At 45.8% G+C, this 22,101-nt stretch overlaps 1 protein-coding gene across 4 annotated transcripts in view; it reads left to right on the top strand.

Moving 5' to 3' along the window:
- Window positions 1-22,101, top strand: part of HTT (huntingtin) — a 2,905,635-nt gene that overhangs the window by 1,939,855 nt on the left and 943,679 nt on the right. For all 4 annotated transcript variants that reach the window (XM_069632055.1, XM_069632053.1, XM_069632052.1 and 1 more), the window contains one exon: window positions 9,117-9,193. In XM_069632055.1, the coding sequence (XP_069488156.1) occupies window positions 9,117-9,193 (77 nt within the window). The remainder of the gene's footprint in view (window positions 1-9,116; window positions 9,194-22,101) is intronic.

The following is a 22,101-nucleotide window of genomic DNA, read 5'->3' as shown; positions in this document are numbered from 1 at the left end:
ATATTACAATAGTAACTGTGTTTAGAATATTTTACAACAAGAGTGCTGGAGTGTTTCAAACCGTGTGTTTTTAAATAAATAATTATATACTTTGATACCAAAGCTCTGGTCAGTGTTTGCTTATATTATTGTATCTGAGTGCCTATTGTGTATACTTTGCATACAGTCTAACTCTTCTTGAGAGAAGTCTGACTGCTCAGCCACAGCTACCAGGTAAATCTGGGTGGTACAGACTGCTACCAAGTGGGTTTACTGCCAACACCTGTAGTCTTAAATCTTTTGCAGTGTTCCCTAAGGGAACTGTACAGGTTTCTGCCTAACGGAAAGGACCAGGACCATTCTGAGCAAGGTGCGGCGTCTGCTGGCCACTGACATGGCCAGGGTAAGATCTATCATGTCCCTCCTCGGGATGATGTCCTCCTGCATTTATCTGGTGTGCCTTTGCAGGCTTCGGATGCGCCCCTTGCAAGAGTTCCTCAACGCCCGCTGGGTCCAGTCGAGGGGCAGCTTCGAGGACAGGATTCCTCTCAACGAGACGTTCCGTCAGGCGATCCGGTGGTGGGGTACCCTCTCTCACCTGTCGGCGGGCACAGACTTTCAGACCCCAGCTCACCAGATGACAGTGACGCCGGACGCCTCCCTGGAAGGTTGGGGAGCGCACTCCGGAGATCTTCACGCGAGAGTCCTTTGGCTCCCGGAGGAGAAGTCACTCCACATCAACTTCTTGGAGCTCCGTGCAGTTTTCTGGGCCCTCAGGTCTTTTCTTCCGTCCCTCAAGGGCAAAGTGGTGAGGATCTTCACCGACAACACCACCACAATGTTCTACATCCGGAAGCAGGCCAGAACCAGATCCCCTGCCCTATCCACAGAAGCCCAGGATCTGTGGCACTGGGCCGTCGCCCAAGGGATGTTTCTGGTGCCTCTTCATCTGGCAGGAATAAAAAACAAGATCGCCGACTCACTCAGCAGAGAGCTGCGCTCGTGTCACGAGTAGGAACTACGCCCAGATCAAGTGGATCGACTCTTCCGACGATGGGGCGAACCCCAAATCGATCTCTTTGCGACGGCGACGAATTCCAAGTGCCGGAGGTTCGCCAGCAGGTTCCCCCAGCCGAGGAGCATGGGCGATGCTTTCTCGTTCCCCTGGGACGGCCTATTTCTTTATGCGTTCCCTCCGCTGCTGTTGCTGCTCCGGCTCATCAACCAGCTCAAGAGGTCCCGGTGCAGGATGATCCTCGTTGCACCGGCGTGGCCGAGACAGATCTGGTTCCCGGACCTTCTGGACTTGTCAACATCCACACCAGTCAAGCTGCCGACGGACGCAGATCTTCTCTCCAGAGAAGGAGGCGCCATTCTTCACCACAACCCAGAGTCGCTGAACTTGCAGGCCTGGCTCCTGCAGCACTAGAGTTTGGAGGGTACGACATCCCGGCCGACTGCAGAGAGGTTTTTGCAAAGGCCAGGGCGTCCTCAACTCTCAAGTGCCACGGACATAAATGGAAGAGGTTCTCCGTCTGGTGCCGTGCACAGAAGATTAACCCTCTGCGGATTACGGCCCCTCAAGTATTGCCGTACCTACTGTCATTGGCCAAGGCTCGATTAGCTCACGCTTCCATCAAGATACATCTGGCCGCCATCTCACGATACACCAGAACAACGGGTCAGACGTCCTTGTTGTCTCATCGACTGGTGAAGGAATTTATGAAAGGATTGTTCCGATCATTCCCGCCAGTGAAGGCCCCTGCCCCGGCGTGGGAGCTCAACGTGGTGCTGACCAGGCTCATGGGGCCCCCATTTGAGCCTATGCATTCGGCACCGTTGAACTTTCTGTCGTGGAAGACAGCGTTTCTCGTGGCCATCTCCTCCGCACGACGAGTGGGAGAGATCCAGGCCCTATCTTGCAAGCCGCCATACTTGACGTTTCACGACACAAGGGTGGTGCTGAGGACGCACCCCTCCTTCATGCCCAAGGTGCCGTAGGACTTCCACCTCAACGAACCCTTGGTGTTGCCAGTTTTCTTCCTGTCTCCTTCGTCGCCGGCTGAAAGGACTCTGCACTCGCTGGACGTAGCTAGAGCGCTGAAGTTCTACGTGGACCGCAGAAAGAGTTTTTGGAAGACATCACAGCTGTTTGTGAACTTTGGGACTGTGAATGAAGGGAAGGCTCTCTCGAAGACTTCCATTTCCAGATGGCTCTCCGGCTGCATCATGCACTGTCACCAGTTGGCAAACCGACCGCTGCCTGGCCGTCCAAGAGCCCATTCGACCAGAGCGATTGCTGCTACCACCGCGTTCATGTCCGGTGTGCCCCTGCTGGACATCTGCAGGGCTGCACCGTGGAGGCCGACGCACACCTTCACAAGATTCTACTGCGTCGATCGGGACTCCAGGGAGGAGTCCAGGGTCGGCCAAGCAGTGCTGCACAACCTGTTCGCTTAAGGTGAGCCTGGTGAGGAGGTAAGAGATGCTTAATGTTGAGTTGTTGTATTGCTTAATGTTGAGCCTGTTGCCACCTCCCGTGGTTGTGCATGTGTGTACTGCTATGTATTCTCTTATTCATGAGCATGTGAATGCATGCCAGACCCCATGCTGGAGAAGGTACAAGTTACTTACCTGTAACTGTTGTTCTCCAGCATGGGTCTGGCATGGATTCACATGCGAACCCTCCCGCCTACCCCTCTGCGGCTCTTCACTTGGTCATACTGCCACTTTACGTGCTAACAAATCTGAGGATGGCTGCCAGAGGCGGGGCTTAGGGAGAGGGCAGTCATTGGCTGGGGGCAGTATGACCCAGAGACCAGTGATTGGTTACTACTAAGAAAGACAGATCAGAAACGAAACTAATACTGATTTTTTTCTATACCGAGGATTCCCGGCCTGACGACGGGGAATATTCATGAGCATGTGAATCCATGCCAGACCCATGCTGGAGAATAACAGTTACAGCTAAGTAACTTGTTCCTTGCAAAACCAAATCCGTTTTGGCTTTTATATGTCCAGTGCAGCCTCAGATACCTCTAATAATTCCACCACATGCCTGGTGTACTCGCCATTACATAGGCTAATGTATACACTTGTGCTGCCACAATATGTTAAGACTAGCCTCGAATGGACCAGAAATGCCTTCATGTGCTTGGCGTGTCATTGTATGTAAGGTATGGCCTCGCAGGTGTAGTCATCATTTGTCAAGTGAAGCCACAAATTCCAAAATAATGCCATCATATGCTGGGTATAGTCACCATGTGCTAAGGTATACCACCACATGTGCAAGTGCTACTATCATACAGTAAACCCAGACTAAAACATCCAAATATGTCTTCATATGCCTAGTATTTCATCATCTGTAAGGGTTAGACTTGCAAGTGCTTTCGTCATATGCCAAATGAAGACTCAACAATGCCATCACAATCTAGGTATAGTCATCATACGTACAATTGACTTTATAATTAAGCTTTTAATTGATTGAGTGTTTTGTTTTCACAAATACTGTAGAAGTCTTGCAAAATCCTCCCATCAACAAACACAACCATTACCATTTGCATCATGTTAACTGATAACAGCATATCCTGCCGACTTAGCTTTCAGTACTGAATCAGAAGCACAGCTGGTTAACCGATAACATTGGCAGTTCCTGTACAACATATATTTCCCTGCTGCATCAGGCCATTCTCAGATAACAATCAGCTAAACAAAAAAGAAAAATCAGCCGACTTCTTCATGACATGACTTAAGGATTGTAATGAAGGTCACACCATTACAATTGATACCAAGCACTTAAACACTTCACACAAATAAGCAAACATTTCAAACCGAAAAAGTAGAGCAAAATCAGAATGTTCTGTCAAGCCTGGCTACCTGGAGATCGATCCATTAGACTGCCATTAGAAGCAACCAATCGTTATCAATACACAAGCAGAATGTCTACTTTCCAGCTAATTACATTTCCTGAAAGGGGGTAATAATAACACATCACTAAGATCGATTTGTATTCATATATATATTGGCTATCTACCAATATCCACACCAGTCGTTTTTGCTTCTCTTGGTGTCACTGTAGCAACCCCTATGAGCCAAAACCCAATCAATGGAGAAATGCTGTTATTGTGTACTGCACATAGGAAGGATAAAGGTGAAGACTCTAAACTCTTAACTTGCTAAAGCTGCTCTAACAAACCTTTGACATGTTTCGAACAAATCTCCAGTGGTCTACATCAGTACATGGATGTCCATCGCTGAGAAAACATAAGATAATTTTCAGCACAAAGTGCAGCTAAGTAACTACAGAATAGCAGTCTAAGCGGTCAGACAGGCAGCATGAGAATGTTCCTGTGGTTGCGCTATGCCTGCTCTAAAGATGTTAAACAACTCCTCGGTTGAAAGATTTTGTTGCGCTATGGGTGTCCGGGTGGTGGTATAAAGCAGATGTAAACTCAAATCTTGTTTGGATTTTAACATATTGTTTACTTAGTTATTATGTGTGTGATGTGGATAGTAATACATTGAAAGACAATTGTACGAAGTTTCTAAGATTCTTTAAGACTTCCTCCTAGCCGAACCTCTAGCATGTCAAATAAATCCCTAATTTCACAAAAGATAAAGGAGTTTTGGAATTGTAGTTGCTAAATCTTGTAAGTGCAGCCAACGAGAGAGATTCAAAAACCTTCTGGAGGGTTGTGACCCAGGGCTCTAGAAAACACAAACACAGAGTTGAAGCTAATATTTCAGAGAAAGAAAATAACTTTCACGTCCCGGCTGGGGGATGGACATGGACTTTGAAGGCCTGCAAGCCTGAGGTTTGGTAGGCCTGAGTGAAGCGAGGGCCTCAGCTCGGTCTGCGGGCTGTTAAAGCCCATGTCCTCCCACCAGCTGGGGCATGAAAAGTTATTCGCATCCTGGGATTTCCTGTGGTGCAGATAGTTTTCTTATTTTTGTCCGACGGGAGATGAGCTCAGTGCAAGCCCATCTCCCATCAGAGAAAAAAAGGGCAAAAAATTGTTGGCACCATTAAAATAGAAAAGGGATGACACGTGGGGGTCATGGTCAAATGACTTCACTTCCGGCGATGTCACGTGGGGGTGTGGTCAAATGACATCACTTCCCGTGACGTCACTCTTGGGACATGGCATTGTGATGTCACTTCCGCTACCCCTGGCATTTTGGTGAAATGACGTCCCTGGAGGAAACTGGGTTACATATAGGCCAGTATATCACGTATCATAGAATGGTGCGGAGAATCAAGAGGACATGGCCTGAAGTGGCATTGGAGGAAGAACCAGATGTTACCATAGATACAATCTATGACATAGCAGAGGGGGGACATGAGATATCCAGAATATACGAGATGATGATGTCCAAGGTAGGAAAGGAGGTAGTACAACTGAGACTAGACTAGGAGGCTTAAGTGAGGGCCCTGATGGATGACGGGATGTGGGAACGAGCACAGGGGTACCATATGAAGGTGTCAAGGAATGCTAGACTAAAGCAGATTCAACTGTATATTACGCATAGGACGTATATGACACCCAAGAAGACGGCAAGCATGCACCAAATGTGATGAAGAGAATTCAGGTATGGTACATATGTTTTGGTCATGCCCGGGCATTGAGCGCTTTTGGAGCGAAGTGGCACACAGACTAGCAGAAAGAGGTATTAAGATTGTGGTCGATATAGTGTGGGCCTGCTTGTTGGGGGGGGTTCCCTAGACCACAAAAATTTAAGCACGTGTGCAAACTAAGGGACCTGGCATATGTGCTGGCAAAGAGGAGAATTGCTATGGGGTGGAAGACATGCCACAGACCATGACTAGAGGTATGGTGGAAAGACTTGTAGAAATGGACTGGGGCAGAAACCATGGTATGGCAAGAATCAAGCAGTACTAGGGGGGAGGAGGAGACAGACAACCTGATGGCAAGTTTGGTTTGTATTGTTTGTGTGAATAAACTAATAAAAATGTTTAAAAAAAAAAAAGGAACTGTGTGAATTGCAGAAGTTGGCAAAAGTGAACCAGACGGAGGGATGCCGATTAACAGGGGGCAAAGTCTGAAGTCACAAGGTACCGTGTGTTGACAAGCGTGAACCCGACAGAGGGATGTCCACAGTGAACTGTTTAAAAAGACATTAATATTCGTGAAATTCGTGAATGGCATAGATGAGATTGTGTTGAGAGCCATAGTGAACCTGACAGAGGAAGGCTGACATTCGAGAGGGGTCTGAGCCCGGAAGAGGGGGGACCCAGAGGGGAAGAACCATCACTCTATAGACAAGTAGAAAATAACTTTTGTTTTGAATACATCAGGCCCTTGGAAGCAAGATATTGAAACACCAAAGGTCCCGATATCGCTATGAACTTTCTAGGGATCTGAGCCTGGAAGAGGGGGGCCCAGGGGTGAAAAGACATCACCCAACGTGCAAGCAGAAAGGAACATTTGTTTATTATTTCGGAACACATCAGATCCTCGGAGGCAAGAGACTTTTTGTAGAAAAGAGATTTAACCACCTAAGGCTCTGATAGTTGAGAGTGGAACTGTTAGCACGTGCTAGGAAAGCTCGAGCGTGTGCTGTGCTCCGGAGTCCTACCTTGTCCCATGCTCAAAGCATGGGGACGGGAGACCCTGAGTACCGCATCCTGACTTATCATTTGTGAACACTTCTTTCTTTCCTGTGAACCCTATACCACACCCTTGTTTGTATTTAGTGTAAGGTTTGGCAATAGCTTTTTTATTCGGACTAGACGCCACTAGGACTGCCTTATTATTTTTTGATGGTCGTAGTTTGCTCCCATCTTAGATTTAGGTTTAGATTAGGCGTTTTCCCAACCCGCATATACAATTTAATAAACGCCCTAGAACTGTGATCACTTGTCTGTCTTTACTGTTGCCACCATGAGTTACTTAGAGGTAGCATCAGTGGCCTTTTAGAGGCTTGCTCCCCTGAAGCACATGTGCACAACGCCAGTCTTCGGGATCTGCAACCACTTCAGGTTTCTAAGATATCCCACACGAACACTCATGAGGTAAATTTGTATCAAGAGGATCCAAAGTGGAAATCATTTACATATGCAGTGGTTATTATAGAAGCCACTACTGCCATAGTATATACTTATATGGCAACTACATGAGCCACACCTCATGCCTGCTGTAAACAGTACACCATGGACGCATTCGCTGAGCAGTCTATCACTAGACTAGATTCAAGAAACTGTAAATATTGTGTACATTAATTTCCTGTTTCCTATCTAATAGGTGCTTCAGAATTTACCAAGTGTTTTAGATGGGTCAGAACATAGGAGGGCAGTTGGGGCCAGAAACATGTTTGAATGACGTCCTGTGTAGTCATGGTGTCTGTGCATGCTCCCAACACTGGTTTACAAATTAAACATGATCCATTCCCTTCTGGAGGTACACATTCCAATTAAAAGGGAAAAAGGGGACTATGGACTAAGAGGATAGATCACACAGTTGTGGATAACTTTCATCACTTATATTCTTTGTGTAGTTCATTTGTACTGCCCTCTGGTGCACCCATCCGTGCTATGTTCATGCTTTATCTGTTTACTTTTAATAATAATGTATGGTTTTACTTTATCTTGTATTCAAAAATCAATGAATGAAGGTTTAAAATAAAAGGAAGTATTTTGATGCTAATAGAGTGACAGCATACATCACTCTGCATAATCTGTCAAGCACCATTTATACTACTTTAAACTCAGTTCTGATACTACACTACTGACTCTTAATAGAAAATCTTCAAGGTTGTAGGCCTATTATACAAGTTTTCTTCCGTGAAATATTATAATATCTACCAAATAACCTTCACATCTCAGAAGATACCCTCATGTTATGCATTAATAGGAGTTTCAAAACAAACTTTAAGTGATTTACTTTCAGGCTGTGCATCAAGGAATTAGAACTTCTCTTCTACAACCTAATGCCTCATATCGCTCCTTAGGCGTCCCTCGACCTGGCCGTTGCCTATCTGTCATCCTATCCCACAAGGAGCTAAAAAGTCTCCCTTGCAAAAGACATTTACTTTCAATAGACTAATCCTCTAACAAAGTAGCCAGACTGCAACAGGTCCGGAGAAAGCCACCTGTATGTCTAATTTATTAGACTTTCAATATACACATATGTAAGGCCTAGTAACCTCATTTTGCTTTTGAAAAAGCCTTATTACTTGAAGCCATTATTTTGTCATAACCTAAACAAGACCCGTGCATTTGGATTTTTCAAGCTCACCTTTGGGGTTTACTCTGCTGCACTGCTTAAATATTGTTGACAATGATTGTGACTATTGTGCTCATGTTCGTTAAAATACTTGATCATATATCTCACCTCCCTGTACTGCAGTCCGACTCACTCTTTGGCCTAGTGTGGCTTGTCTGTAAAACCACAATTAATTTTATATTGAGTGTCGATGCAGAATTATAAAAAAATAAAATTGCATATTTTTAACGATGAGTGCCTGCCTTTTGCATCCAACCCCATTTCAGCCTATATCTTTACCAGTTATTTGTGCCTCACTCTGTGAGAGACGGACAACTGAAACAAGCAGTTGTATTCCCATAGCCTTTGTTGTTTTCTTACATCTGTTTATTTATTTTTATTTATTTATTGTGCATTTGTAAGCATCTTATACATCAAGTAAATTGTGTTTCAAAGCACCCACAGGGCAACATGGAGGGTACATGGGAGTGAAAAGCAAATATAATAACAATGAGAAAAGAGAGAGGTGATCCTACTAGGCCTTGCGAGCATTCGGAGAGTGCAAGTGCAGGGCGAGAGAAGGGATGAGGGAGGGGGCTAAGTGCTAGGGGTACCGAGGAGGGAAGTGGTAAGAAGTAAGTTGCAAGCCGCTGTTAATTGCCTGGCAGAGATCACTTGGTGAGAGTGGTCAGCTGCTAAAACAATAAGTGTTATCATCTGTGTGTGACTAGTCACAAGAACTAATATTTCCTCTGTAAATTGTTTTTAAAAATATTTTTGAATGCAGTTTTAAATGCATTACAACACTATAGCAGTGCCCTCATGGCGAGAGACCGTCATATTGAACCTGTAACACAGAGACAAATCATGTGATGTGAACTCTTATGTTTTAACATTACTCTTTTTTTCCTGCAGAACAGCATCGCTCAATTGCCAGTTGAAGAGTTAGATAGATTACAGGAATACTTGCAGAACAGTGGATTAGCACAAAGGTAAACATTTTGTAACTATAGCAATGCAACAGATTAAATGAACACAGGTGGGACGGTGCTATGCTTGTTCTCAAGGTCCTAACACTTGCACATAACCTATTAGTATAATATTATTGTGTGCTTATATGACCCCTTCGCTGTACTAAATAATTATAAGGCCCTCCAATTATTTATTTAAATAATCCTACTTGATGCTCACATTTGTACAAATACATTTTTTTCTTGCACAAAATAACTGTTGCATCAACAAACATTGTCCCTATTTTGACCACAAAACATCCATGAGATACGCTTGATAGATCGGTTGATGCATTGCTTTCAGAGGACGGGGTATATGCAGACCTACACACAAGCATATTGATTCTATTGAAATCTATAGTGTTAGGTGTGCAGCTTTAGAGCGATGTGTCGAGTTTTTCTGGTACAATGATGACTTCCATTAGTTTATGCTGTATTAAAGTACATATAATCCAATTGTTTTATGAAGAGTTTTATATAATGTAGTATGATTAACAGACGTCTTACTTGCAGGATTGCATGCTAACAAAATATGAACCTAGTATAATAGAAGGGGAAAGGAAGAAGACATATGATAAGTCATTTATAACGCGCCTGTACACAAGTGTTTCTAAGCACGACAAGACAAGGGAGGGGAGACGGAGGGAGCACAAAACAAACAGTCTTACTAGGCCTTGTGTCATTCAAATCGTGCAAGTGCGAATGCAAAGTGTGCGGTCGGGGGAGAAAAGGGAAGTGCCAGGAGAGGGAAACAGAAGCTTCTCTGAGTAAGTGCAGCCAGGGCAGCGTAGCACTGAGTAAGTGCAAGGGGGCAGGGGACTGTAGTGTTACAGTTACAGCCCCTTAGTGCGCGGTAGGCCCAGAGGCAGTGCAGGGGCGACTGGTAGTGGAGGATCCTGGCACCCAGTGGGACTCTTGAGTGTAGCCAGGCCACCGGTCAGCGCAGCAGGCAGGTAGGTCAGCAGGGGAGAGAGAGAGAGAGAAATCAGAGGTGAAAAGGAAAGTCTTGAGCAGCTTTCGGAACTTTAGGTGGTCCAGCTCAGGTTTGAGGGGGGCAGGGAGGCCATTACAGAGGGTGGCACCTGCAGAGGAGAGAGTCCTACCCCCCACTCTCTGCCTGGAGAAGCTCCTGACTCTCAGAGAGTTAGAGATGGCTGAGCGAAGGACTTGAGAAGGAAGGTATTTTGGAAAAGAGAGTTCGATGCAGTGCGGGCCGCAGCCCCAGAAAGCCTTGTGGACAATCCAGAGGGTCTTGAACTTGATCCTTGGAGCCACCAGAAGTCAGTGGAGAGATTTCAGGGCTGGAGAGACACGGTCCCTGGGCTTGAGGCAAAGGACAAGTCTTGCAATCCTGTTCTGGATTAGTTCTGGATTAGTTGCAGAGGATGGGGAGTAGAGGAAGGCAGATTGAGAAAGAGGCTGTTGCGGTAGTCCAGCCTAGAGAGACTCAGGGCTCTGGAGACTTTGAGTTTATGGGGGGGAAGTGAAAAAAGGAAGAATACCTCTGAGGATGTGCAGCTGGTAGTAGGCCTGCTTGGCAAGGTCCGTGATGTGAAGAAAGAAGTAGAGAGCATAGCCAAAGATGACATCAAGGTTTTTTGCCTCACAGGAAGGTGAAGGACGGCGGCCCAAAGAGGGCGGCCAGAGTGAGAGAATGAAAGTGGGAGCAGGGGTCCTGCAGGGGTCCCAAAGAGGGAAGGAGAAGGAAATGTAAAACCATTAAAAGAACATACTTTGAAATAACCTAGAACTCGTAAAATTGCTTCTAACATTTAGTCACTGCTGATGCCACCAGCATTAGGGTACAAACGGATGCTACATGTTGAGAGATCATCTCCTCTGGGAGAGGATGGCCTACCTATCAGGGTAACTCGATGGTTATGTTCACAAGGCTGGTCAATAGTGTCACCTGTTCGTTCATAGGAGTTACGAGCCCAACTAAGAGTTGTCTAATAGTACTCTTTGCCGGGTGGGGCAAGTGTAGTCTTTATTTTGTGTTTTAACATATTCTAAAAACAATCTCAATTTCTTAAAAAAAGTGGTTGATATTATTCAATAAACAGGTCATCCTATTCACGTTCCAGTCCACCACTCCTCTAATCCAAGTATCCTAGGCGATTTCCAGAGTGTGGAAACATCATTCCTAGCAACCAAGAGCATTAGCAGGAGTATGGCGTTCATCCCTTTAATTGTTCTGAATGTGGTTGGTGTTAGTAAGCCCCACTAGGCATACCTCAGGAGTGCATAGGGCACTAGTTCTTGTCATATAGTTCAGGATGCGTATTATCTCCACCCGATACTTCTGCCGTTTCGGGCAGTGCCACCAAACGTGCATGTAAGTGTCTACTTCCCCAGACCCTCGCCAACATAGCCCTGATGCACCTTTGTACATATTTTTCGCCTTACTGGGAGAAGCATAAACATAAACACCTGGAGATTAATTAAGTGTTTTTCTGCTCGTTTGCTGCTGGTGGAGGATTTTCCGATATTGCTCCCGGTTAGAAACCAGTTATCATTGGAGAGATCCACTCCTATTTCTTTGTGCCATGCTTTTACTTAAGATGGGAGACCCTCATTTTGTTTTGCATTTAAACTTTTGTATAAGCTGGAAATAAGCTTCAAGGATTCGATATGTGAAAATAGTATTTTTTCAAGTCGTTATGGTTCTAGTAGCAGCTTTCCTCTTTTCTGCATGAAGTGCCAAGTGTCTCAATTAGTAGTAACAAAAGCGTTAATTCTCATCAAGACAAAGGTCTCCTTGCATGATTCGAATGATCTAATATGATCCTGCTCAAACACTTGTGTTAAAATTCCATATTCGCCCCTCCCTCCAGGAATCGTAGACTCTACTCATGGATGCTGAGTGGAAGTTTGTGTTAAAATGAATAGGGATAGCTGGCCCCCAGAAAGGTTGTCCAGCCCAGCCTCGATGATATACTATCCCAGACCTGCAGGGTGTCCTTAGAGGTCGGGAGTTCGGACATACTTAAGGACCTGTCGCTCCAAGCGAGCCAGGTCATGCACCTGAGGCACCTGCGCGTTACTTGATCTTCCAGACGCCTCCAGCCCTTCGGAAGGGTGCACTCTCCTTCAAATGTTCAACTCTCACTGAGGGCATATTCAAATGCAAGGCCTCGCACTTATTTAAATTGATTTTAAATCCTGAGACTACTTGGGTTTTCTGTAATAGGGGAGGCAAGGAAGGGAGGGATGTTTCGGGCTCTGACAGCAAGAAAAAATATAGTATGCGAATAATAAGATTTTATGTGATGAGCCGGAATAGGGAATACCATGGATAGATTTATCTTTCCTAATTTTAGATGTCAGAGGCTCCACCAAGAGGACAAATGGCAAGGGGGAGAACGGACATCTCTGCCTAGTGCCTCTTGAAAGCTAGAACACATTCAAAAGGAGCCCACTCGAAGATCTTAGATGAAGGCGAGAAATGTAAGGAGAATATCACTTTGATAAAATTTGCCCTAAGACCAAATCTAGCAAGGACAGCCCGCAAGAAGGGCCATTCAACCCAGTCGAAGGCCTTCTTGGCATCTAAGGCAAGAATCATCGACTGTATACCACTTCTATGGCCTATATCTATTAAGCTGACGGTGCCTCTAATCCTGTCCAGAGCCTGCCCCTCTGCAATTAAACCGTATTGATCTATTGTGACTCAATTAGGTAGGATTTGTTCAAGGCGATTATCCAGTATCTTGGCACAGAGTTTTATATCGGTGTTAAGCACTGCTACAGGATAGCAGGAAGAGCATAGTCTGGGATCACGATCATCTTTATGTATCAAAGAGTTCTTAGCTTCACCCATGGACTTCGTTGAGGCCCCCTGGTTCCACATCTAGTTAAAAAGCTTGTTTAGTGGTTTCAGTAATGTACTGCCAAAGGTCCTGTAGAAGGAAAGGGGAACCCCATTCAACCCAGGAGCTTTTCTGGCCTCAACAAGATGTTTTTTTAGGATTTCCTCCTTTTAAATAAATATTCCCATCGATAGTAGCCTTCTTATTTATATTGACCCAACGCATGATAGCAATCTCATGGAAGAACATGAGGGGACCATCTATACAATTATGGATAAAGGATTCACACCGCTGGGGAATTGCAGAAATGGAGATGCTGAATTGCCAGACCACTACTGATGAAGACAAGGACAGGGGGATAGATTGGGGACAAATGCTGAATGAATTAATGAATACCCCAGATGTAAGCCCACCCTGATTAGAAGGTATTAAGGGGATGGGAAATAAAAAAGATAGAGAAAAAAGGGGATGCTGACGGGATGATTAAACCCCCCATAAGAGGAAAACCGTTTGCCATATAACGACGAGAACTCTATGTTGGTCTAATTCAGTAACAGAACTAGGTGCAGTAATGACAGCTACAATGCCTCCACCCCCCTGAACACTCGTATCTGATTTGTACCAACATGAACTAGTAATCCTTTACCTTGAGTATACATGCCTGAGCCATCCATCTTAAGTACTGGTTTAAAATGTTTTAACCCCAAGGACAAAGTTTGTTGAACTGCTGAATTAAGCACCGTTTATTCAAGATGTAACTGTAGAATGAAGCTGTGACAATTTCACCAAAAAAACTAATTTAAATTAAAAAGAATTATTCCCATTGAGGATGTTGCTCTGGGGCAATTGGCTGCTGACAAAATTCTTGGGTCCTCCTTACAAGTATGTCGTTAAGTGGTAAAATTGGTGGTAAATCCGTTACTGCCAACTTTACTACTATGCCAAATTATGAGGTTGGGCCTGGAGTGGAGGAGTTACCTCCAGAAAAAGTCCTGCCACTCAACAGCTGAAAAATCTGCAGAATTACCGGTAATTCTGCCAAAAAAGTCCCATTAAAAGAAATGGGGACTTGCACCACCACAGCCACTTGTTATCCGGCGGTAATTTGGCCGGGCCAGGTGTCGGTAACAGTAATTCAGTTGGATGGAATTCCAGCAGATTTACCACCGGGATACCGCCCAACTCGTAACGAGGCACCTGATCGCCTCTTGTTTTAGATTGTCCGAAGTATATATATATTGCATTAATGTTGCTCTTGCTCTGTAAATTTATCTGATCGGAGGTTTTTAACTCCCCATCTTTGAATCGAATCTTCAAGATCTGCCCTGAGCGACCTTTAACTTTAGGTTTTCCATCCAGGATCCTCCGTGCTTTCTGCTCATAATACCACTGCATGGTTTTTAGAATAGCATATTCTGCCCAGGAGCCATTAATGAAGTTGATCTGATTAGTATAATTGTGGATCTTTCTGAAGGATCTACAGGAGTCAGTATTTCCAAATATCTCCTCCTGCTCCTTAAGCTTATCCAAGAATAAGTATAGTTCTTCCCTCCTAACCTTATTAATTTTCACTATCAGCATCCCTTCCCAATATGTCTTAAAGGCATCCCATCTAACCTTCTAATCGATGGAGCCCTTTGGGTTGTGCCTAAAGTATTTATCTACATATACAGCTGCAAGCAAATAGCCGCTAGAGAAGGAGAGTAGCTCCTTCAAGGCTGCCCACCCAAATACATTTTGCCCTGTGTTTGGTCCATAAACAGACGCTGTAGTTACCAGGGCCTCATTAATCGTTCCCATCAGAATACAGATCTCCCGTCTTTGCCCATCCTAGTTCCCTTTAAGCATAATTGGACATTGAGACCAATTGGAATCCCAGTCCCTCTTTTCTTCTGTTTAGCAGAAGTGAGAACTTTCAGAGAGAATAGTTTAGAGCGTAATCTGTGTGTATCCTCTTTCAACAGATTGGTTTCCTGGAGGCATGCAACATCCACCGACTCCATTTAAATTTTTATAGCAACTAGATTATTTTGGAGGGGGAATTCAGTCCCCCCACATTATAGGTAATAAGCTTGAATAGTCAATTGAGTAGTTTAGTGCTTCAGGGGGAATAATATCACATTGACTGCAAACCCCTAAGGCTGATGACGGGTAAATCATTTATTTCAAATGCAAGAATACATCTTTAATTAGTAACTAACATAATGATGGAGGCATAATATGGTGAAACTAGCCACCCCACCCCTGAGGTGGTCAGCCAATTGGGATGTATAAGTCGTCAACCCATTGTCACTGCGGGGTGGCAGCCCCGCCCACATAATTCAGAACACAGTTGGGCAAGTTTGAAATCGTGTTCAGCGAGGCCCTGGGTACATTTGCTGCCTGTCGCTTGGCTTCTCTGATATTTGGGACCATTGGAATGCCCTTTTAGCAACAATCATGGAACGGAGGGACACTTGTCTCTCTTGGCGTTGTGTGGGCATCTCCAGGAAGTTTTCAACATCCATCTTCTTTCTCCTGTCTCTTCGGATCCATAGTTCACTGGAAATCAGGTGATTTTTGCAGATTACTTTGGCGTGGTGCACCGGACCTGCTTCCCCTCCCAAGAGAGCAGAAGGAGAAAAGGCAAAGTCAACTTTTACTTTGTTCCCTTGCTGTAGCTAATCTGTTATTGGCCTGAAGGACTGCCTCTTCTGAAGGGTAAGGGCAGCTATGTCCTAGAAAATAAGTAAAGATTTCCCCTGGTAGAGGATGGTTCGTATGCTGCTAAGACTTGCAATATGGTCTCTTTAGTGATATACGCTTGGATCTTGATTATATTACAAGATTGTACTTTGCGACCTTTGCATAGGGGAAGAACTCGGTGGATCCTTTCCAACACGATGGCGTCTTTCTATTTCGGGGAAGGCTTCACCAAACATTTTGAGGACCCAGCTTCTGAGGTCTGGTCCCTCGAACCCTCCCAAGCCCCTTGTATCGGTATGTTTTCCCTACTGTCTCTCTTTTCCAAGTCCTCAGTATGTTCTGCTCGGAGTCTGTATGTTTGCCTTGGAGGTGGGTGATGTCTTCTTCCTACATTGTTTGTACAGATGCTTCGATATACCTCATTCTTGTATTTATCCGTCTCGTGTCTGTAGAGAGGTCTGAGAATGATTTCTGTATGTCCTCTATTGAGGTTTGGATTTCAAGCTTAATAGAGTGATTTAGTTCTTTCATAAGAGTACTCAGGCAATTGTGTAGGTCTTGTATTGTTAGCTTCAGCGATTTAAAATCAGGTGCTTAATTTGTTTCAGGTTGTGTTGTTCCTGGGAGCCTATCTTTGCCCTTATAAATTGTTCCAGCCTGGGGGAGTTTCGGGGACCAGGAGGAATTCAGGCTCCTATTTTTCCTTATGTATCTTCGTGGGCACATAGCCCAAGGATCTGTGTCTATGGTTTACCCCTGTAGGATATATGGCTAGGCCCCTTTACATGCTTCTGAGGCCTGTAGAGTGGGAGAGATAGTGGAGCCTCCTTTGAATGGCTCTTCTCATTTCAGCTCAGACAGGATATACCATATTGAGGGTGGTGTCCTCAGGGGTTGCGCGGAGCTCTACACTGCTTTTTCGGCACCAGGGGAGCCATGCTGTGTATATGTTGCACCCCATGACTCGATGGACTGTATGCCTGGCTTCTCGAGCCCTGTGGGAGATCCAGGCACCACCCACACGCTGGGCCTACTATGCCTATCAATGCCTGTACCGCGAGGCCCTTCGGCACTAGGGCTGGTTCTCCAGTCATAGTCGAGCATGAGGGCTTAGGACCAGAAATGGCCACCTTTGTGCCAGAACCTCCGGAAGCAACTGGTACCGTATTGCACTGCAGCATTGAGACTGAGTCGTACCTGCTACAGCCATTTTAAACATCTGGAGTATTTGCTCCTTGAATGCTTTCCACTCTTCCTTTGATGTGCCCGGGGTCAGGCAGACCTTACTGTGATCTTCTGACGAATCGGAGTTGTGTAAGCGCAATGGTGTCTTTTTTTCTTATGGAAGGACGAGGAGGATGAATGGCTTCGAGAGTGCAAACGCTTCATCGCTTTATTACTGCTCCTGTCCTCCTTTTGGGCATCAGGCCTTCAGTCTCTTATCCTAATGACTTTACGGTTGAACAAGCCGGGGACTTTGACAGAGGTTGCCTGAGTGCTAATTTAGCCGAGGGATTTTGGATTAATTTGATGACATGAGCCACACTCTTCCATATCATGATCTTTACCGAGACACCACACACAGATGCCATGCAGGTTGGTGACTGACATTTTAGAGTTGCAGTCCTGGCAATGCTTGAGTCCTGGTGCCTTAAGGGCTTACATATTGACGAAAGTCGATTGAAAGTTAGATGAATTTTCGAATTGAAATTTTCTCTCACAAGAAACATTCCAAATAGCATTATGCTGAGCACGCAGAAAAGAGGAACTGAGGTACAGGGGAGTAGTGACATAGTACTTATGCGGCTGAAGTCACATTCGAGTATATATGCTACTGAAGTCCCATCCGGAGCGGACCAGTGGCACAGTCAAGTCAAGAGGTGTCGATCATCGATATCGAGTCATGCTATGCCCCTTGTCGAAAACGTTTCGGAGCAGCTGACGCTGGGAGGGATATTTATCTGATGAGAAATCTGTGGGAGAAGAATCCATAGAAAGAACATTACTGGTAAGTAATTTTTCCTTTTTTTTCAATGCCACTGTGTCTCTCATATAATTCATAATATGTTAATACTGCTTGGAGGAGAAGCACAACGTCTAGGATTTCGGGCTCTGCCAATCCATGCCCCCCAAGGCCCGCCCTGAAAGGCGGCTAAACTTTTCACTTATCTCCACAAGGAGTGGATGAGGGTGCAAAGTCTCAGTTGAGGTTGCACAGAGTGAAGTGCCTCTCCGAGAACAGGTGTTCTATAAGAAAATACAAGAAGATGCACGTCAGTTGGTCTTGCTACCCTGGCGGTTTCTCATGGCATCATTCTTCTTAGTCTTCAAAGAAGAGTCCTCATCGTTCCAGAGACTCCCTGGAAATAGCATCCCAGGTACTGTTTCCCACCCAATTATCTGGATGAATGGGACAACCTTTGCTTGAAGATGCTTGATATCTTCGGCAAGGACTCTGCACCACCACTGGCTCCAACAGGACCATCTGCATTGCCCCAGAATAGCAGGGTGCCCTCAGGGGAACACTCCTGCATACCTACTGGCTCGGACCCATAGGCCAAGGGCGATAACTACCAGCGTTGACAAGGGCCACCTTTCGGCGACAAGCACTTAGCACCTGTTCCACTCCCATTGAGGGTGCCTGAGCACATTTGGAGTACACCCCTCTTCCAAATGAGGCCATGGGCATTACCTCTTAAGGTGCAGAAGGAGGGGACTGACACACAAGTGGCATAGTGGTTTCTATAGACTTTTATTGTTTATTCACCAAGAAAATAAAGAGAACCTAACTTTCCCTATCTGAGGGGTTTGCCTACCTCAACTAAAGTGCTAATGAGTCTGTCAGAATGTTCTTGTAAATTAGAGTCCACCGCCATGTGTCAAAATCTCTAATTCTATCCCTTATACTTAAAACTAAACTAAAAGGTTGGGTCACTGTTCTGGGTTCAGGGGAATGACTCCCTTCTCCTGGACTGGATAGCACAATTCTGGCTGCAAGTTTTTAACCAGGGGAAATGACTCCCTTGCCCTGCTCCCAGTCCTTCCCAGACAAAGGAATGTAAATCCAGTAACACTCTGTATCAGAAATGTTTTCAGTTTCCTCATCGCAGGAGGAATGACTCCCTTCCCCTGGATCACAATATTGCGTGGTTTGATCCTTTTTACAGATTCAACTACCAGGAAAATGACTCCCTTCTTCTGGTATCTTGGTTTCAAAGCCACTTCAGCGGTACCCAGGGGGAATGACTCCCTTCCCCTGATGATCTTGTTTCTTACTTTTCTTTCTTTCCCAACATTTCATGCACAAGTATGATTCTTGACCCAGGTTCCCCAGTATAGCCCACTTGACTTTCTGACTTGCCAAGTACTGCCACGAGGAAGAGGGTTGTTCTTGCTTGCCTTCTTTATTCGTGGGTCCCAGGCCTGTATTTCTCTATTCAGCTCATTGGACACACCTGGTTTACTATCATGACTCTCTCTCTCGTTGTGGCGTTATGTACTGTCCCCTGTTCGGGAGTTCCTCTCCTTTTCCAATCACATGTTTCTCTATTTCCCTGGGTATGTAAAGACTGGAGGGGAGTATATGTACTTCTGTCCTCTATATGATTGGGATAGAAGCACAGAGCACGCCCCCAGTCAAGACTCTCGATTCTTTAACTTGGCGAGCAACCAAGGCTGAGACTTTCAGAATGTGATGCAGGCTTGTACTTAAGTACAGTGAAACCCCAAGCCCACACAAAGGAAGGTCCACACACTGTTAAGTGATGGTGCAGCTTTTTGATCTATATATATGTATATTTCTGAGGCTTGTGGAATCTGCTTAGATCACATGCTGTGCATAGGCCGACATCTAGTGGAAACTGCAGAACTACTATCCCTAGTGTGACATCCACTGTACCCATGATCCCTCACGCGTGTAGGAACCTCAGATTGTTTTTTTCCGCCATACTTGTCGGAAGCATAGTTTCGGAGTTCCCTGGCTTTTAGCCATTTACCATAGAATTATCAAAAAATCCCTGTTTCAAACCCCACGTCGAAGATCGCCGAATATCGCCGTTGGTACCTGAGGGAAGAACAGCCGTCGAGACTACACAACGGACTTTGGGCCTTGGAAGGCCTCTGGCCTCGGCTGGGCCTCGGAAGGCCTCTTGCCTCGGCCCTGCAAGTAGGGAGAGTGGGGGGTGGACATACACACACACACTTGTTTCCTACATATACCCGCCCCCTCACAGGTATTAACATATGGAGAGTACTCCATTTAAATTCGGCCCGAATAGCAACCGTAAATTCCCATGGGTAGATAAACATAACATCTGTAACCTGTGTCTTCCAAGGGACCACCCCGAGGCAAATTGTAGAGCTTGTAAGATCTTCAAAGCCAAGACACTTAAGGACCGCTCCACCAAGCGGTGGGCCTACTACGCCAGCAACTCGAAGCCATTGACGCAGTGGGTTCCTTCAGCGATGGCAGCAACGCCGCCGTATCGGACGGCGAGGGCACAGGGTTGTCGTTGGGCACACAAGCGCAAGCCCCCGACCTCGGAGGACTGACCGGCGGGTCAGTTATGGGGATAACACCCGGCCGCAAGAGCACTACCCACACCTCTTCCACTAAACACACTAACCCCTCCCGAGATCGACACGTGTGTCGAGTGATCAGAATAAAAAGACACCGAGACAGCGGTCCGCCAAATCGGTGTCCTCTGGGCGTTGCAGGTCACCCATGACACACAGCAACCATCCACGATTGCTAAGATTGCCACACTACCTAAAGTCACGGAGGTATGGTCGTCAGAAGACGAATCCGACCTCTACCCCCAGGCAGCACTTTCGACGGCTACTCCGGTAGTTCGTTCGGCGTCTGCTTCCGAGATTCCACATCCCACTGCCAAGACTCCCGGATCTTGTGATCCCTTCTCCGATTCTCTACGCCAGGCGTCGAAAGATTCAGGAAAGTCCAAGGGCTCCGAAAAACATTCCTCTCCACATGGGAAAGGGGAAAAATAACATAAGAAAGCCTCTGAACACCAGGTTCAGAAAGAGAAACAACGCAAATCTTTAGAGAAGTCCTAGACCCCTGACCCTGTCACTAGGCCAATAATTGTCCCTCCCACGCCCCAGGATATGGGAATAGAGGAGGAAACGCAGCAGGAAAGGGTTGTTCCCAGTTCCAAAGAATGGAACTCAGAAGACATTGACAGAGTAATGAGGAGAATGTCTTTTTTTGTAGATTTTTACAAGAAAGACCATAATTACTTCCAGAGCTATCACAATACCCCTGCTACCTCTGCCCCTTCGGGATCCAAAGACCCTCAACCTCCTACTAAGAGACTCTGTGCTGAGACTTCAGTTCAGGGGCTGATTTCAGACCCTTTTAGTGTTGAACCTTACCAGCAGTATGGTGAGGATTCAGAAGTACAAATACTAGATGACCAGATCGGGGTCGATTACTATGGAGATGATGAGGACCAGGGGAAAAGGAGGAGCAAGATGAGGCAGAGGCCTGTAGTCTCGACTCCCCTATTCCCAAGGACCCCCTGGTGAATGACTCACCTGTTGACAATCAGCCTTTGCTTAGCAAAGTTTTAGCTAAGGTGGCAGCCATTTTCCAAATTTACACTCAGGGGGCCCAAGAAGAGAGAGATTTTGCAGAGCAAATTCTAGGGGATAAAAGATCCATTTCCCAGGCTATCCCCATTCTAAAGTCTATTCAAGGCAGAATCGATCCTTCTCTGCTCACCCCTAATCTTACCCGGGCAGTTAACCCACAAATATAAAAGTTATTCAGTGCCGCTCCCTCCGACCATAGTAGTGGTTACAACCATCAGAAAAAGAGCGGGAACACCACTAGCATCTGCAGAAGCTCCCCGGGACAAGGAGAGCAAGAGAATATATGGGCTAGGAAGGAAGGTGGCATCCACATATGCATACCAAGCACGTATTGCCAATACCACTACTCTGCTGGCAAGCTACAACTTCCATCAATGGGAACAGGTAGCTGCCCTCATTGCCTATGCACCAGAACCTCTAAAGAGCCAGTTGGCCCAGATTGCGTCGGAAGGAAGATCAGTGTCTGGATGCATTCTCAATAGCAGAAAGCACAGTAATAAAAAGACACGCTTGGCTGAGGCAGTCAGGGTTTAAACCCGAGACCCAAGCCACCCTCATTGACATGCTGGTGGAACCAAACGTCCTGTTTGGAAAAGCAGTGGAGGAAGCGCTAAAAACGGCCAAGGATGAATGTGACACCTTAAAGTCCCTTAGCCAACTAACAAACCCACAAAACAGTGGGGAAATAATAATTTTCGTTGCTTTCGCAGCCAAAACTCCCATAGAGGGTCCAATTACTATCGGAACCAAGGAACCTTGTGGGGCGGCAACCAACAGGCTTCCCAA

This window comes from Ambystoma mexicanum, chromosome 6q (genome assembly GCF_040938575.1).
Source record: "Ambystoma mexicanum isolate Mex_15411 chromosome 6q, UKY_AmexF1_1, whole genome shotgun sequence".
NCBI classification, from domain to species: Eukaryota; Metazoa; Chordata; class Amphibia; order Caudata; family Ambystomatidae; genus Ambystoma; species Ambystoma mexicanum.
This window is presented reverse-complemented; position numbering and strand designations above follow the sequence as displayed.